The following is an 18,721-nucleotide window of genomic DNA, read 5'->3' as shown; positions in this document are numbered from 1 at the left end:
AGTTGTACCTGTATATAAGGAGGGGGAAGTTTAGGTGGAACACAGTAAAGTGCATTATATCAGAGCCATTTTTAAATATTAATAGCTTTTCAAAAGGAATGTGGAAGCTGTTTTTAATGTACACTACACTGAAATCTGTAATCGATTTTTGACAATATAAATTTTAAATTGTCTCTCTCTGTTTCAGGTAGCACTCGTATTTCCTAACAATGATCCTGCTGCTTTTATGGTAGCATTTTATGGCTGCCTACTGGCGGAAGTTGTCCCTGTCCCTATTGAAGTGCCACTTACCAGAAAGGTAAGGAACTACATTTGTCCTCCACAGTGCATTTTGAAAGTTTTATGTCAGAATGAATCACCACTGAGCACAGATTTGTGTAAATTTTTTTTGTGTTGAGTGGTTCTGCATCTTAAGGACAGAAAGGATAATACTGTACTATAGGTTATGTATAGCTTCTCCATTTGTTAAAATAGTATCTCAAGCTATCATTTTTGGTTTACTTCTAATAGCAAAAAATATGGGCCTTGTCTACACTAGGAAAAATTTGCACAAAGTTAGTGTCACAGGGCAGCTGGTCTCTGTGGAGCGACTGAGCTCATCTCCCCTGGACTGGAGCAGGTGACCCTCATCCAGCTAATTAAAGAGGGCTGGGATACACCTGGGCCTATAAAGGGCTGGTAGTAAACAGCTGGGAAGAGGAAGGACTGAGACAGGCTGATCCCTGGAAGCAAAGCCACGCTGGAGTGGAGCCAACTCCTGTGAAGGGTTCCTGGAGCAAGGGGGCCAAGTGCTCCAGGAAGCAACCCTGCAGTTGCAGCTCCAAGAGGGGAGGAGAGCTGGCACAGGGGAGGAAGTTCCAAGCAATTGGAGCACCAGAGACCCCTGGGAGGGGTGGCCCTGAAGCCTGTGGGCCAGGTATTGAAGACTGCGCTCTATTTGTTTGTTAACTTTTGTTATAAAAATAAACCTTTTGCTGATACTGGGCGTGACGGCACATGATTGGAGCCGGGGAGCTGTGGTAGCCCCCCAGTGACAATTAGTTCCACCAGAGTTAGCAAGCCTGGAAGCCCTATTATATCTGCCATGATTCCTTTAGGCACTGTGTTAGCTAACCAGGTTTTAGAGTAGGTCTAACCAACACAGCACTTAAAGTGTTGGTGTCAGCTGTGGTTGTATCCATGCTAGGGCTTTCCATGTTGATGGAATTGAACCAGTCTCAACAATTGTGCTACATTTCACTTGTGTAGACCAAGTCTTAAAGCACTTATTCTTGACCAACTCTCATTGTTGCTAACACTAAGAATTTATCATACGATGTTGGTTCCATTAAATTGGTTGTCGTGTTCCTAGTGCACAGGTATTACCATCTTAGCAAAAAGGCGTAGAACAGAATGGACACGAAGACTGAACTGTCCTTTCCCTGCTTGAGGTGGTGCCGGCATCTTGGGGACTCAAGGCACCATTGGTGGGTAGAGTAAGGAACCTTACGCTAGGCCCGCTCAGGGTGTATCTTTGTTGAAGCCATCTACCATCAGGGCTGTCCATATGGAGAGGTTTACCAGTTCCTTTAAACAACAAAGCAAACCAAGGTAAATAGATCTTTCAAAAGAGGGAATGTAATTTCCATTAACAGAAGGAAATGTTTTAGCTATCTTGTCCACTTTCTTCTATACCTTTAATGATAGACAGGGCTGGTAGTTCCACCTATTAAGGTTGCCTGACACTTCCCATTATAATACATTGTTTTCAATTGCTTATATCTTTGCTAAACTTCAACTCTTTTGGTTAAAATTTTCCAGGCGGGATGACTGGTTTTTTCAAGCTGAATTGGTTTGGAAAATTTCAGCCAAAACTATTCAGCCACTTCCAGGAATGAGGCTAGGGAAAAATACTTGTAAAATAAACCTTTGAGACTTTTCTTTGAAATGCTCTAGTGCCTCAATGCTTTGGAGCAGAGACGTGACATTTGGTGGGGGGGAGTGGGAGGTGGCCTTTGTTAGGGATGTGCCTTTTGCCATCCCTGTAAAAATCTGCCCAAATTCAGTCAAGTTCTGTATGTTCCCTGAAAAAAAATCACAGTTCACACATGTTCATTAGAGACTTGCTAGAATTAACAGCAAAAACCTCTTGACAATTCTATCAGCGCTGAGCATGTTCAACCCTCTCGCAGCTCCTGACGCTCTCCGGACTGTAGATGCACCATTCCCGCAGAGTGACTGAACATGCTCCAGCCCAGGGCAGTGGGGGTCCCAACAGGACTTGCTCCATAATGGCTGTTTCTAACTTCTCAGGATGGGACCAGGCCTTGGAACTGAGAGCAGGGAGCCAGTATCTTCTGTGCTGTCAGTTACCTCTCACACCATCCCCCTCAGCTGGCACCCATGCAGTGTGGAGAAGAAAGCCAACTAATATGAATGCAGAGGGGACAAAAGCTGAAGCAGGGAGCAGGGAAAGACTATATTATGACAAAGACTCTGGTGAAATTGTTACTGGCAGATGGGGAGGGAAATTATGACTGAGAGCAGGACAGAGAGAAACCGGCATTGAGTGTGGAGTAGGAGAGATTGGGCCTAGGACAGCAAACCTGGAGGAGGGTAGAACTGGCTGGCAAGGAGACTGGGATGAGGAGCCTAAGTAATCAAGAGTGGGACTGGGATGATGAGCCAGTTGTAAGAAAAAGACGGGACGAAAACAAGAGGATGGGGCAAAAGGAATCAGACTTCGGGAAAATGGACAAAAGAGTCTGTGCCCACTAGAGCATAGTCCCTCCAGAGCCTGAAATGGACTCCAAGTTTCCTATGTCTCGATCACCATTACTCTGCTATCATAAAATATCTTTGAAACCCACTGGTAAAGCTTGTGTAATGGTGGTCCACATAGAAGATGACAACCTACTATTGCTATCAGTTACTCCATTAGCCCAATTGGCAGAGGTTTTTATGATTCTCTAAAAGTTCCAACTCCTTCTGATGAACCATGTAGTGCCAATATGGTGGCATGTGAGGGAAATTCTATTTTTTTTCAGTTTGTTTTTGTGTGTAATTTCTTATTTTAAAAGAACATTATTAAGGTTGCAAAGTCAAGCATTCAAGGCTCAGAAAATGCCAGATTGCAGCCTGATACCTTGGGGCCTGATTTGCAGAACAGGTGAGTACTCACAGCTGCCACTGAAATCAATGGGAGCAGAATCTTCAACATATAAAGTGCTGAAGTTCTCTGAAAAATCAGGCCCTAGGCTTCTCATATTGGACTACCAAAATTAGTGAGTACTTTTGACTTTAATCTTTCTGTGCCTCAGTTCCCAAAGTAAAATGGGTGTTGTGTAGTCCTACCCACTCATGGTGCAGAGGTTTTGTAAAGCACTCAGATGCTATGGTGCTGTGTGCTGTAGAAAAGCCCGTGAGGAAATTAATAATTTTGTTTCAGAGCAGGGTTTGAATAATCTGCAGTAAACTGGGCGTAGGGCCACACATTGAGCAATGAGGATAAAACAAAATATTGGATTAATAACTCTAACTGAGCACAGTCCATCCTATGCACTGAATGAGACCAAGGTCTATGAAAAAGAGTACATGAGCATGTAAATAAAGACTATATCATAATGCATATACACAAAGGGGCCAAATTAAGATTTCACAGGCAACCTTAATTCTGACATTTCCTGACTTCTGAGTGCTTGACTTTGCAACCTAAATGTTGTTTTTTTTAAGTGGGTGTGTGTGTGTGAGAGACTGACTATTATGTAGAAAAGGATGGGGGTTTATGGCTGTTCCATTATTTTTACAGTGAGACTTAAGGAAAGATGACACGGTCCTCGTTCTGACTTTCTTATTTTCACAAACAAATTTGTGGTTCACTTTATTTGTAAAACTGTACTTGAGAGGAAAAGATAAGGGCCTTGAGTTTTGAAAATATATTTTTATAATGGCTTCTGTGGAAACACAATATATGAATTTGCACTGGTTTAATACCAAACACGAACCTTTTAGGATTACATTAAGACGTGTGACATAAAATGTATAACTTGCTGCATTGTTTGACGTTATGGTACATAAAATTGAGATTTTACGTGTGTTAATATAAACAGGACAACTAGATTATTTAAATTGTAAGAGCCTTCAGCAAATTCCCATAGTAAAATTTACTTTCATGGTAGAGGGAGGAAGAAACATATTTGATCAACATAACTTCCAGGGGGAAAATGTCCTATTATGTTGCTCCCTGTATTTTACTTGCCAAGAGTCATGGTTAAGTGTTAATAATAAAACATAAATCTACTGAACTGGATTTATTTTAAGATGTCTACTGCCACATTCTTCTCTATAGACTGTAAAATCTATTTGTCCAAGTAAATAGACCATGTCAAAATAATTCCTTACTTTAATTTGGTTGAGCCGCTTTTGTGTGTATGTGTGTGTGTGTTTCTTTAGAAATACTGAATTACTACAACAGTAATTGGGGGCGGGGTATCACTTTCAAAAAAATCGGACTGAATTATCTCTACCTGATACATGATACTGCACATTCTCAGAGCATGTAAGATGCAGATATTTCTACCTTTGTTTATGTAGCGCAGGAACTAGAGTGGAAGCAATGAGATAAAAATCATGCTTTGTGAGCAGTCCCAGAAGGAAAACCTCTACTTGGTCAAACGGTAGCAGCTTTGCTTCTGGCACCAGCTGAAGGATGTATCATATATGTGTCATCATAGAATAGCCTAGGCTGTTCTTTTATGCTTCCTCATTATTTGATCTCTTCTGTGCATGCTTCAGTTAACACTGGCAGTGTGCATATTGTAGTCTACATGTTCAAAGGAAGATGTGAACCAAGTAAAAACAGCAGCTACGCTGTAGGTGAACAATGGGCCCGTAGGGTGGGTCTGGCAGCTGTGTTAATCTACACACAATACTATACAGCATGTATGTATTAAATTAGTATTTATGGTTTTGTCTAGCAACAAATTTGTTCTTGCTGAGAATTTCCTGCTCTTCGCAGCATGATTATTGTTGTATAATAAGTTTTGCTATAAATCTTTTGTGGTTAAATGTTAGGCAAATACCCATCCCTTCCTACTCCTCCCCCACTTATTCTATCCTGCCTTGTATTTCCAGAATACCCAAAATCATTTGTAAGATGCTTAGTGTCTTGGGACAGCTGTCGATCAAATGACCCTCTAGGATGCAATGGACTGAAATTCCCAGCAGCCATTAGCTTTTCTTTAGCCATAGTAATCTCTGAAATATTCTGTATTCTTATTAAACTTTCTTTTTCAAATATTCCTTTTAAACTTGAAGTAGAAGAATCCATGATTAGGAAACTGGAAATGCAGGATCCCTTGAAGTAGGTCAAAAACAACAAAAACTCCACGCAGGAGCAACAGTCTGGGGTTGTGAATTTAGTGTGACAATGAACTAAACAGACAAGTTTTAATTAGAAGCTTTTCATCTTATTTTCCCTTCCACTACTGCCTGTAGGTGCCATGGACAAGAATTATCCCTGTGTAGAGGGCAAACACCTATATATATATATTTATTTTTTGTATGAGTTACTCATATGTAAGGCTGCAAGTCTTTCACGGATTCCGTGACTTTCCAGGACCTCTGTGACTTCCACAGCTGCAGCAGCTGGTGCAGCTGACCCCAGAGTCGCCCAAGCAGCTGGGGCAGCCCTGGGGTCAGCCACACTGGCTGCTGCTCTGGCAGCCCCAGGCAACTGGTCCTGGGCACTGCCCCGGAGCAGCAGTCTGAAAGCAGCAGCGGCACCCCAGTCCACCCCTGCCCAGAGCAGCAGTGGCAGCAGAGCCCTGGGCTGCCCTTCACCCCCAGGAGCAGAAGCGAGCACCAGAGTACTCCCTTCCCACCCACCCTCCCCTGCAGCACCTAAGATTTAGTTAGGGGTATTATTAGTAAAAGTCACGGTCAGGTTACTGGCCATGACTTTTTGGTTATTGCCCATGGCTTTTACTAAAATACTTGTGACTAAATCGTAGCCTTACTCATGTGTTATCCATTCTGTTCTTCAGAAAAGTGTCTCTATCTCCAAATGCCCTTATTTGTAATTTTTCAAGCATTGATAAATAGGTACATACTCCTTCATTATGTGTAGATAGAATATTTTCCTACTGCTGAACTTGTCTGGGGTTAGTTGGTTTTGTTCACAAGAAGTAGAAAACTGCATTGTTACTTGACCAAGGATTTCTGACTTTCAAAGTACTGGTTGCCTTGCACCTCACCTCCAGAAAGCAGCATATGTAATTTAATATCTTTGTATTTTCAACCTTTTATTCTGATCTGTCAATTAACAGGATGGGTGGGTCCTCCCTTAAAGGAAGGCATAAAATTGGTCCTCTCCACTTTCTGATACCCATATGTAAAGAGAGCAGGGAGCGAGGGAACTGCTTTAATTTCATTCTGCGAAATTTGTCCTCTCTACACATGGCATGCTGTGAATATAGGAACAAAAGCTCTGATATAAATCTTCCATGGCCCTCTCACCTTGGGCAATAAACCTTATGTACCCAGGTGCATATAGTTGCAGAAATAGCTGATACATATGTTAATCTGTTTGTTTTTTCTCAGTTAACACTTTCCCATAATCATAACTTGGGAAAGTTTAATGCTAAATGCACTAGCAGAAAATACCTGAACTTTCTTCCAGAATAATATATGTGACGCAGCACACATTCCAAAAGCAAATACTGTTCTTCAGAAGCACTTTTTATGAGCTCCTGAGAAGACTGGCCTATCAAGGGTAATTACAGAAGAGGTTTACTTTTAGAGGAAGAGAAATCGTCTCAATCCACCCCTTCAATTTGAATAGAAATATATACATTTGCATTCTATTACCTGATGACGCAGAAGCTTCCAGCTCCCCTGCAAAGAAACATAAACACTAATTAATTCTGTGTCCCCAGCCCAACACTAACTAATTCTGCAGCTTCCTTCCTCTCTCCAAGCCCCACATCTGCACTTGATGTAGAGCACTCTTCTGCAGTTCTTCATGGAGCCCAGGCCCCTTATGCTCCAACTTTGTCTTGCTTTTTTGCTTTTCAAATTTAAGAAATGGCAGACTACGCTATTTCCCCTCCTACAGCCCAGCGTTCACATTTCTTCCCATGCTCCATAGCAAAGTAAACTTCCAAAAATAATTTTCTGTTAGTCTTATATAGCTGTTCAGGATTTATGAATTTGACATGTTTGCAAATACAGGTAGATTGCTGAGACATAATCTGCCCCATTGGTAATCTGCTTTCAAAACTGGTTTGGGATGTAGCTTCTGCTCCCTTTTTAGTTCTTAAGGTCTTTGAGATTGTTCTCAAAAGTCGAGGATTTTTCCTTGATTCCCTTTTGCTACTGGTTGGAACTAGAAAGAATGAACTCTCCGTGTACCCGCTGGCTGTTTGTTCTCAAGCTGCCATTGTTCATCGGGATGAGTATATGTAGGGTTTGAGTAGGCAATACACTAGAAGCCAAAATCTGTTTAGTTTGGAAATCAAATGCTGTTACTATTACTCAAATACAGCACTCCAGGACCTGTGGGATCTCTCATCCAGAGGACTGGCATGCAATCCAGCAGCTAGAGGCGGACCATTTATCTACAGACACTGGTGAAAACATTCTTATGAAAAGCCTTAGTGAATCTTTAATAGTCTCCTGAAGCAGAGAGAACTTATGGTTTGTTTCATCCAAAAGATTGATACTCTAGGACCACACAAGTACAGTCACACACTCATTTGCAAAAACCTATTTGTATGTACCTCAACAGAGTAAAAGGCTGAGCTGTGCATTCAAAGAATGAAAGCAGTGACTCCAAAGTACTTCAGACCTGATATTTGGATACCTAAGCCATTCTCTTTACTTCACACCCATATTTACTGCCATTCTAAATTGTAACTGGTGGAGGTTTCCCTATTTAGACCAGTGTTATTAGCAAGCCCTCTCTGTCTCTGTGATGCAGACTGCATCTGTTCAGTTTGTAACTGGTCTCCACTGTAGTCCTGAAGCTTCTTCCAGCCGCCCAGATTCAACATAATATACTGTGCACGCTCACTGCTCTGCCGATGAAGCAGGTTAGCATAAACTAATTAAATAACTGGAGAAAGCTCAGGTCACATCTCACAAAAGTAGTGTTTGGTTCTATAACACTTTTGCAGGGCAGTAGAGTGATTTGATTTGTGAAAGAATTTTGATGTTACCATCAGACAGAAAATCTTCATGGTTTCTCTTTTCAATAACCTTTCAATTGTCAACTCACAGAGACTAAACTGTCTTATAAATACTCAGAAGAAATGCTGACTAATAGTAGCCAGAACCCACCCAGAAGGATCAATGTTCTTAAACCCATGGATGTTTGTTACTACATCTGGAGGCCATCCACATCACACCTACATTACACTGTCAACTGCAACTAGATTAAACACTCACAAGTTTTATCTGAGGCACTGAACACTATGGTGTCACGGTGCGGATGTGTGAAGTGTAGCAAAAAAGCTATCTTGTGTTTCCATCCCTAGTGCTGCATGCAAAACTGCGGTGTGTCAGTCGCCTTCCACAACTCATGCTCAGCAGTCCTGTGGGGTCTGCCCATATTCCAACTATCAGTGCAAGCTTTCAGCAGTATTGTGAGCATTATATACAATTGCTCCTTCTGGCCAGCAGGGGCTGCAGTGGCACTGACTTCTGAAGTGGTAAATGGCCACCCTGCTCCCCCTGCTAGTTCCAGGCCAGCATGAAACTCCCATGGGGAGGAGGAGGGCCTCAGTGGTTTGTATGGAAATGGAGGGACAAGGTAAGGGGACAAAACAGAGGCATTTAATAGGGAATGGGGTAGATGGAGCTGGGCTGCTGAAGTTTCTTCCACAGGCTTCAACTCACTTCTCCCACCAATTGATCTAGAAGTGCCCAATTCCCCCCTGTACCCTCAGTACACCCTCACCCTGCCTCTGATAGGCTCCTGTCTCTCCCAAGCCTGCTGTCATTGCTCCAGGGTACCACGAGGGGAAAGCTGATTACTGTCAGTAAAATTGTCACACATGGATCTGCTCAAACTTGACAGTGCTGTGGGACCATGGTTCTGAATGTGTCCAAGTACATTTTGCACCTGTGAAGCTTTAGTGCTTTACAACACCCGTCACTCACAAAGATTTGAAGGAGCAGTATGTTCTGGAGTGACTCCAATTTTGTCAAAGTTTTGAGATAAGATTTTATGAGTAACTAGACTGATCCGTGGTTTTTGGAAACACAGGGGTCATGTTATGGTGGTATTCTGTGATCTGCAGTCCATGGTCTGTACCAGTTTCTAGTTGGTTTCTGGGTGAAATTCAATGTGTTAATTTTGCTCTGTAAAACCCTAAAAGGCTTTGGACCTGGCTACTTGAGAAACCTCTTCTTTCTTAGTGGTTGCAAGTGGTATTGTGTGTATTTTAAGGGTCCTTTCTCTTCCCAACCCAACTTCCATACTTTCACTTGTTTCTTTTTGATGTCTCACCTTAAAGTCCTTCAGCCTAGGAAGATGTGGCTTGTATGTGTGGTAATAGTCATGGGTAGGCAATATATTGGCTTTTCTCAGGAAAAAGGTGTTACCCTGGTGGCGAGGAGTTAAATAATTGTGGAGCAAACCTCTCAGGTTAGTGAACGTAGTCCAGAACTCCTGCATTAGTGTTGCACCAGATTAGTATGGATACAACATTATCAATTAAAGAAATAACAGTACAGAACAGAGTGGGTGGAAATTTCCAATACCTTTTGTTTATCCAATAGACTTGTTAGGAAATAGGTTGCAATCTGTTACTTTAATATCCACTACATAGATTTTATTAAATGAAATCTACAGGGTTCTCTGCTTGCTTGTGAAATCTTATAAATTATTAGCTGTTAACAGTTGACCAGGTAGTAAGTGGGAACATAATCATCCTGCCTCATGTTGTCTAGAAAATCCAAAACCCTGGTAAAATAAATGTTTTCTCTTCCTGTAGCTTTCCAGTGCATTATATTTGGCTCTGTTGTGAGCAGAACTTGGCAGATCACTTCCTTGTAGTGTGTGTTCCCAGGGGTCATGTTATTGTGGTACCGTATGATCTGCACTCCATGATCTGTACTGGATTCTAGTTGGTTTCTGGATAAAATTTGATATTTTAATTTTGGTCTGAAAATCCTAAAAATAGGACCTAGCTATTTGAGAATTTCCTTGTTCAGTACTGTAGTGGTTGAGATAATTTGAAGTGCCTTAGTGTTTAGGCCCCAATTTACCAAACAATCCCTATTGAGCAAATCAGTTAAGCATATGTTTTTCAGAGTTGAGGCCTTAAATGAGAGGTGTTGCTGGTATAGTGTCTTCTGTGAAAGGTCCCCTACTCTGGTGCTCACTCCATTCCTTTGTGTAGCCCATCAAAGCCATTCTGCTGGCTCTCAGGGCATATAGCAAATCTTGTCTCTTTGCTCAAGCTTTTGAGGCTAGGTGAGCGAAAGGAACACTCTTGCTGTTTAATTTCTGAATGGTAGCTGTAATGAGGCACAGTTCAGTAGCTTTCCTTTTTTTTTTTTTTTTTAAACTGGTACGTACACCTAGAGCAATATAGACACATTAAAAAAAAAATCACAATTAAATACTATATCTTCCAGCAGTCTGCCTGAGTTTTGTCCTCATTCACTAGTTCACCTAAAACTATAGTGGTTACTTGTAAACCACAAGCGTAAGGGTTTTATGACAATTAGATTAGAATGGCAGACTCTGTAGCTTTTCAACTAGCAAATGCTGAAGGAAGCCCAGTAGACTACTGGAATGAAATGTAGACTCAGAATAAAAGAAGAGAGCCTTTGCTAATTTTGAAGTGTCCCTAGCTCATAAGGGCAGACTGGATTTGAATGGCGTGGGCCTCCAGGAGAGCAAGATAGAACGAGGGATGAGACAACATTGACTCATGTCAGTGTTTTTATTATAGAGTGAGGGATAGCTCAGTGGTTTGAGCAGTGGCCTGGTAAACCCAGGGTTGTGAGTTCAATCCTTGAGGGGGGTCATTTAGGGGTCTGGGGCAAAAATCTGTCTGGGAATTGGTCCTGCTTTGAGCAAGGGGGTTGGACTGGATGATCTCCTGAGGTCCCTTCCAAACCTGATATTCTGTGACTTGTAATCCATAAATTTGTGTAAATCAGTAACCAATCTTTGTGATGAATTGGAGGATTTGTGCAATGCTAGTGCTGTTTTGTTTTTTTTATGAAGTTGTGGACCACCATTCAAATTCATTGGGAGATACTGAAGGAAAGAAATTAGTGGCCTCTCTTTTATGCTGAGTAGGGCAGTAACCTCTGTCTTAGAATGACTTGCTGGTCTCCGGCACGTTTGGATAAGATTCAGCAAGAATAGCCATGCAATTAATTTGTCAGCTCTACAAAACTCTGTCTGTTTTGGGACCTCCTGAGTAGAACTGAGTGAATTGTTGATTTTTTTTTTCAGTTCAGTTACCAGAAGCAAAGACTCAAATTATTAAAAAGAAAAACAAATCAATGTTTCAGACAGAAACTGAATTTTTTCAGTATTTCTCACAAAAATGAAAAATCAAAAAAATGTTATTTGCATCGAAGAAAACATTTGGAATGTCATTTTGAAATGAAATGAAACTTTTCATTTCAACAAACAAAATGCCAAACTGATTTGTTTTGAAAATGTCAAAACTAACTTTTCCTTCCCTCCCCCACTTTTTTTTTCAGTTTGGCCAAGCTGGTAAATAGTTTCATCCTCCCGCAAAGTGCTTTGTTTTTTCTTATTTTTTTCTTTTTCCCAACAAATTTACCATTTGACCAGACATTTTCACCCAACTCTGCTGCTGCAGTTAGTGACAGAGCTGTGTGAGATGAGCAGCACTTCTCCCAGTAACTTGTACTACGTGATTCTCTTATTGTCATCTCTTTGTATTTTTAAAAGGGGCACTTCCCTTGTCTGGATCTTCATAGAAGCAGAAGTAAATGAGAGAGCTCAATGCTGAAGAATCTTCTTGCAAAAGAACTTTTTTAATTTTGCCAAGCTTAAACTAAATCTCTGACAACTGCAGTGAACAAAAATGAATGTGACAACTTCTGAATGTCTGAACTGAATGAGTTATATAATTCTGTTTATTATGGATCAGTTTATTGTCCCACAATATTTACTCAAATGTCAGCATATGCTAGTTCAGATAATCATGTTGTATAAAAAGATCATTCTCTGGAGGTACAGAATCAAGCTAATGCAGACAAATGAGAAGTAGTGGGATGTATCTGTTCTTTATTTGCTTTTTTTCCTTTATTTGCTTTTTTCCTTTATTCACTGGTTATAAAATGAATGATATCCTTAATATTGGGGGGGGAAGTACACAAAGACCTGATGCTATTAATATAGTAGTGATTTAAAAGCAAAAGTTTAGACAGAAGGGAAGATCAGTTCTGAATTTTGCAGCTTAGGTCCAATTATAATTTTTCATGTAATTTTATTATGTCAAATGAGTATAAATAAAATGTTCACAACTAGTGAATAAAGGGAGCTGCAGGGGACTGTGCCTGTGGACAGTCAACATAGACAAAATGTCTTGCGGCCTGCCAATGGATTACCCTGATGGGCTGTGTGCCAAAGGTTGCCAAACCCTGCAGGGCCGCCGAGAGCGGATTCAGGCCCTGGTGAAAAAAATTTTGGGGGCCCCCCAACAAGGGCAGAGCAGCTAAACAGGGCTGGGGAAGCAGGGCCCCGGGCCCCCTTCAGGGCCCTGGTAATTTGTACCGGCTTCCCCACCCCTCTTTCGGCCCTGGACCTCTGGGCTAAATGAACCGAGAAGTGCTGTTTTGTTCTGATAAAGGGATCTGAGGGGTTCTATTTCCATCCAGCACCAAATTCGCTGGTGAACAGAAGGGCCCAACAGCACAGATTTAAGTCCACCCCAAAAGACAGAGACTCAAGTGGTTGGACCTTCTTGGCAGACAGATCTATACCTCATCATCTTTACAGATGAGGATCTTGAATCAACAACTTTGCTGTCCAAGCATAATTTCCTCAACTAATCAGCCATGTCCAAGTTTGTGGACTAGTTTCCTGAGTCCTCGCATTAGGAGTTTTGGGTGTTTGCTGTGGACACTTCGACCAGGGTAATGGCCTGTGCAGTTACTATGAAGAGGGCTACAAAACTTCAGGATTGCATCAGATTTCCAGCAAGCCATTGAGGACTTTCCCTTTGACGGCTGGACCTTGTTCTTGGAAGACTGATACTTCGCTCTGCTTTAAGGACTCCAGGACTACCTTAAGGTCCTTGAGAGTATACATGCCATCCAGGCAGAGACACCGCTATGGAGCTCAGCAGCAGCAGTATTCGCCATAGCACTCCTGTGTATAACTCTTTGCCCCACATCTGCAAAGCAGCATGACTACCCCAGAAAGAGGGATAGATCTCCCAATAGGAAGTAGTTGAGCTCAGGGCTCAGCCAGTCCACGCATCCTCCCTGGGTGCCTGCTAAGTGCCCATTTTGACTCCTTGGTCCAGAGTACTGTTCCAATCATTGCTCTGCCCTTCCTTCTCACATCCTTTTGAGGACAAGCTGGCCTGTTTTTACAATGCTTGAGGCTCGATTATCTTCAACAGCTGGATCCTACACACTGTCAAATCAGGCTAAGCCATCCAGTTCCTCTCCATGCACCCTCCCCATCTCCTCTCCCAATCTCTCTTCAGGGACGCCTCTCATAATACACAGCTCATCAAGAAGGTCAGCTCTCTGCTAGTGATGGAAACAGTAGAGGAAGTCCCACCGGGACTCTCGGGCTATGATTTCTATTCCCAGTACTTCTTGGTACTAAACCCCGAGGATGAGATGAGACCCATATTTGACCTTCATGGTCTCAACAAATTTATCAAATATGAGGTTCTGCATAGTCACTCTATGGGCTGTCATCCCCAGGATGACTTATTTGCTGCTCTGGACTTCAGGACACCTATTTTCCTGTGATGATTCTACTGAGCCACAGGAAGTTTCTTTATTTTGTTGTGGGAGAATACCATTTTCAGTACGTGGTTTGCCCATTTGGCCCCTATTCCACCTCTCGAGTTTTCTCCAAACGCATGGCCGTGGTGATGGCATATCTCAGGAGGGAGGGAATCCACATATTCTCATACCTCGATGTCTGGATGCTGAAGGGTGGATCCAGAGAGGAGGTTCTTGCACATGTCAACGCCACACTGTCTAGGACTCATTTAAACACTGGACAGTCTATCTTGGCTTCCACTCAAAAAATCAAGTTCATTGGGGCCCTGTTAGATTCCACAGGGTCAAGAGCATTCCTGATGAATGATTGCTTCCAGGCAATTCAACAGCTCTGCCTCAGTCTGCAGTCTCAGTCCTCCAGTCCGGGTGCATCTGAGCTTATTGGGACCCATCTGCTTGATTGCGAGTGGTCCAGTTTGTGAGTCTGTGCCTTTTCTCCCTCCAGATGTGGCTCAGGATGGTCTACCACCCTGCCCTGCCCTACATTCTCTGGACAAATTGGTTTGCCTTCCTTCACTGGTCCTGAACTCCTTGCTCTGGTGAGAGTCCTCATGCAGCGTGTGCCAGGGCGTCCCTTTCACTCAGCCCTCTCCAACCTAGTCAATAGTTACAATGCTTCCCTTCTGGGTTGGGGGAGTGCCTCTGGACCCACTGAAGGTGCAGGGTCTGTGGTCAGAACAGGGAGTCTCTCTCCATATCAACATGCTGGAACTTCAGGCCATCCACAATGCATGCCAGGCTTTCTGGGACTGTAATAGACATTCAGTGGTTCACGTACTTACCAACAATACCACCGCGATGTACTGTGTGAGCTAACAAGGGCGTGCATACTCCAGGTTACCCTGCCTGGAGGTGATCAACTTGTGACAATTCTGCATTGAAGAGGATGTGAGACCGGCAGCAATCCACTTGCTGTGGGTGCAGAATCGTCTCACAGACTATCTCAGTAGGATTTTCTCCCTTAGCTATGAGTGTTCCCTAAAGATGAATGTCCTGCGGGTCGTCTTCGCAACATAGGGATTTCCCACAATTGACCTGATTGTGACATGAGAAAACAGAAAGTGTCGCCTGTACTGCTCTCAGGCTCCCTCTCTGACGCCTTCCACTTCAGCTGGCAGCCAACTCTTGTGTATGCCTTTCCTCCTTTTATGATCATTTTCCCAGTTATCCTCAAACTCAAGGTGGATCAGGCCAAGGTCATCCTCATTGCTCCAGAGTGGCTGAGACTGTGCTGGTTCTTGGATTTTCTTGCACTGTCTGTTTAGTCTCCCATACCACTTCCTCTCCATCCCGTCCTGCTTGTTCAAAACCATGGCCAAACCATTCACCTTGTGCTCAACGTCTTGCACAGCCGTATAGCTGCTGCATGGCTGAATGAAGAGGAAGAGCACTGTTCGGCAGCTGTCCAATAAGCCCTATTCAAGAGTAGAAAGTCCTTTACTAGGCCAGCCTACTTACCAAAGTGAAAGAGGTTTTCATTGTGGTCCTTGTCCCACAGGACCCAGCTGACATGGACTTCTATCCATGACATCTTGGAGTATCTGTTACATCTTTAAACATCTGGCAGCAATATCAGTGTTCCATCCTCCTAGTCAGGAAAAATAAGTTTTTTCCAATGCCATGGTGGCAGGATTTCTGTAAGGACTCGTCTGGTTACATTCTCTTGTCCAAGAGCCAGTCCCCTTGTGGAAAACACAGCTTTAATATCTCTAATGGGGCCTCCATTCAAGCCACTTGCATCCTGTCCACTGCCCCTCTAGTCTCAGAAAACCATGTTCCTGATAGCCATTACCTCTGCAAGGAGGATGTGTGTCATTCGCCAAGAGTGCAAGTGACATTGATAGCATTACTCAGTGACATTTCTGTATTAGACATTTACAGAGAGGCCATGTGGTCAGCCATACACTTATGGACCCTTCTGCTATTACCGCATCTTCCAGAGTGAGTGTGGGCCTCAGTAGGGCAGTCCAGCAATCTACATTTCAGTAAACTCCGAGTCCTCCCAGAAGGGGTACTGCTTGTGAGTCACCTACATGGAATACACACCTGCATTTACTCAAATACGATGAAACAGTTACTTACTGTAACTATGATTCAGATGTATATTCTATGACCCACCCTCTGTCCCCTCTGCATCAGACTCTCCTCTCATGGGCTTTTCGTGTCAAGGAACCGAGGGGGGTCAGGACGGTGTTGTCTTATATAGCCAGAGCAGGGGCCATAGTCACAAGGCGTGAGCACCATCCCTTTATGGGTACTGCTAAGCAAAAGTCTTGGCTCCAGCGCACTGGGTTCTTTCACACCTAAGTGGAATGCACATCTACATCATTCTTCGAAGAGCCACATTTACAGTAAGTTAACCATTTCTTATTTCACAGAAGGTGCATCTTGTGTAGAGATGTAAAAGATGAAGCCATATGATGGCTTTAGTCCTTTGAATGGATATATATATTGTTGTGAGGATGAATGTATCCAAATTATAGAACTCCTTTGTCAGTGTACAAGTTAAGCCATTATATTTTGTTAATTAATTGTAAAACAAACTACAAAAAAGCATGTTGCATGCAGTCAGTTCTAGTAAATTTCACTTATTGCTTTTCTTATTTTTGTGATCAATTAGGATGCAGGAAGCCAACAAATAGGTTTCTTACTTGGAAGCTGTGGTGTTACTGTGGCCTTGACTAGTGATGCATGCCATAAGGGACTGCCTAAAAGCCCTACAGGGGAGATACCACAGTTTAAAGGTAAACTCATCCTCATTAAACCTACATCTTGTACAAAGATTCCACATGTTACTAAATAGCATCTACTAACATGTCACATATACACCATTAATACTTTTGAGGTTTAGAAACTAGCCTCAAAATAGTAGGTCCTAATGTCTATATACAGAAAGTATAATAATTAATAATCCTGATTGGTCTACTCCAGTGGGGATACTCACATGAGTAAAATAAACAATATTCAGCCAACCACACCGTAGAACCATAGAGCACATTTGAAATAGACTTTCGTGCAGAAGAATTTCATTCTCTTGTACTATTTATCCAGCAGTAACTCAGCAAAAGCTGTCTCTGTCTGTTTCTCAGGGTGGCCAAAGCTGCTATGGTTTGTCACAGAATCTAAACATCTTTCTAAACCTCCTCGTGACTGGTTCCCACATATCAAAGATGCAAACAATGACACAGCTTACATAGAGGTGAGTTAATGAAGATAAATAATATTTTCCCTTGGTCCATTGCCGAAGACACTTCTGAATAACATTAAGGTAAACATAACTATGTTGTCACTGCTTCTGTAAACAATGAACATCCTGTTCACTTGCTGATAATTAATTTTAGTATGAATAGGAACTGAATATTATATGAAAGTTAATATAATATTAAATAGTTAACTTTGCATTTCTGGAGTTTTTTTGACTTAAAAGTTTCTACAGCACTTGGGGCTCTGATTCAGCAGTGCTCTAGGTACAGTCTTAACTTAGCGCATTCATGTGCTTAACTGCTTTGCTAAATTGGGATTTCAAATGTTACAGTGATGGACACTTCACAAATAAATAAGCTGCAGCAGTGTGGACGCTCAACTTTTGCACTTCCAGACTTTGATTTTTTTGTTTGTTTGTTTTTGTTACAGCTTTCATTAAAGATAAACCAAACCGACTAAAAAAATTAACTTATCAAGAAAGTCACAAAGCTATAAAAAATAAGGAAATGCAATATAATGCTTAATGTCACTTCTCCTAACACACAATGAACTGATGACACCAAAGACTTCGAAGGGGTGGGAGCTGGAAGTCCACAACTTATTAAATGGCAGGAATTCATAAATCATGTTAACTTACTCTCACTGAGATCATATGTATATTGACTCCCACAATGCGATATGTAGTAGTCTGAAAGCTCATACTCCAAAACGTCTGTTAGTCTATAAGGTGCTACAGGATTCTTTGCTGCTTTTACAGATCCAGACTAACACGGCTACCCCTTTGATATATGTAGTCTGAATGACCCATGTATTCAGGGGAGTTCTGTCCTATCCTGTCCTTAAAACTAGACCCTCTCTGTGCTCAAGAGGAGTCCAGACTTTCTCCAGCTGCATCTTTTGAGATATGCAAATGACTAGCAAAGTGTATGGTGGACCATCTCCTCAGTGCCTTAGAAACAGTCATCTTCTTCCCCCTTAGCTTCATTTGAAGTTCTTTTCCTGTCACCAGCAACCCCACCTCCTTTTTTTTCTTTGCCCACATGGCCCCTACTCAATGTAACTTGCTGCAACAATGTTCTATAGGATTTTTCCTGTCCTGCCATAGCTCTTACTCACCATACAGGCTTCTGACTGATCTGTTCAGATGAAGGATCACCAACAAGCATCACCTAAAGAAATGTTCTCCCTAGTATTTGTGGACTTGAGTATCCTCCTAAGGAAGAGAAGCTGCTTGTCCCTCATCCTTTGTTAAAAATCTTGCCTCCCGACAGTCAGTGTATGGGGTTAAATTCCCTCCCAAAAGACCCGCTTCAGGAAGGGAAAATTAGCATAGCTAGATGCATTTAACTTTTTCAGGTGTAGGTTTTTCTCTTCCTTTTTTCTCTTTTGAAAAGAGCAAATGAATTAAATAATGTTAGCATTTAAATAATCACAAGTGAAGCTAATGCCCTACTCAGTTCAAAGTGGTTGGGATTTCCCATCTATATGCTTAATAATGTTAGTTTTCTAAAGGAGTGGG

The 18,721-nt window shown here is 42.1% G+C and overlaps 1 protein-coding gene across 6 annotated transcripts in view; it reads left to right on the top strand.

The window, feature by feature from the left end:
* DIP2C (disco interacting protein 2 homolog C) overlaps nt 1-18,721 on the top strand; it is a 479,785-nt gene that overhangs the window by 359,184 nt on the left and 101,880 nt on the right. For all 6 annotated transcript variants that reach the window (XM_030550132.1, XM_030550131.1, XM_030550129.1 and 3 more), the window contains 3 exons: nt 188-298; nt 16,619-16,742; nt 17,088-17,197. In XM_030550132.1, the coding sequence (XP_030405992.1) occupies nt 188-298; nt 16,619-16,742; nt 17,088-17,197 (345 nt within the window). The remainder of the gene's footprint in view (nt 1-187; nt 299-16,618; nt 16,743-17,087; nt 17,198-18,721) is intronic.

Source organism: Gopherus evgoodei, chromosome 2, assembly GCF_007399415.2.
Source record: "Gopherus evgoodei ecotype Sinaloan lineage chromosome 2, rGopEvg1_v1.p, whole genome shotgun sequence".
NCBI lineage: Eukaryota > Metazoa > Chordata > Testudines > Testudinidae > Gopherus > Gopherus evgoodei.
This window is presented reverse-complemented; position numbering and strand designations above follow the sequence as displayed.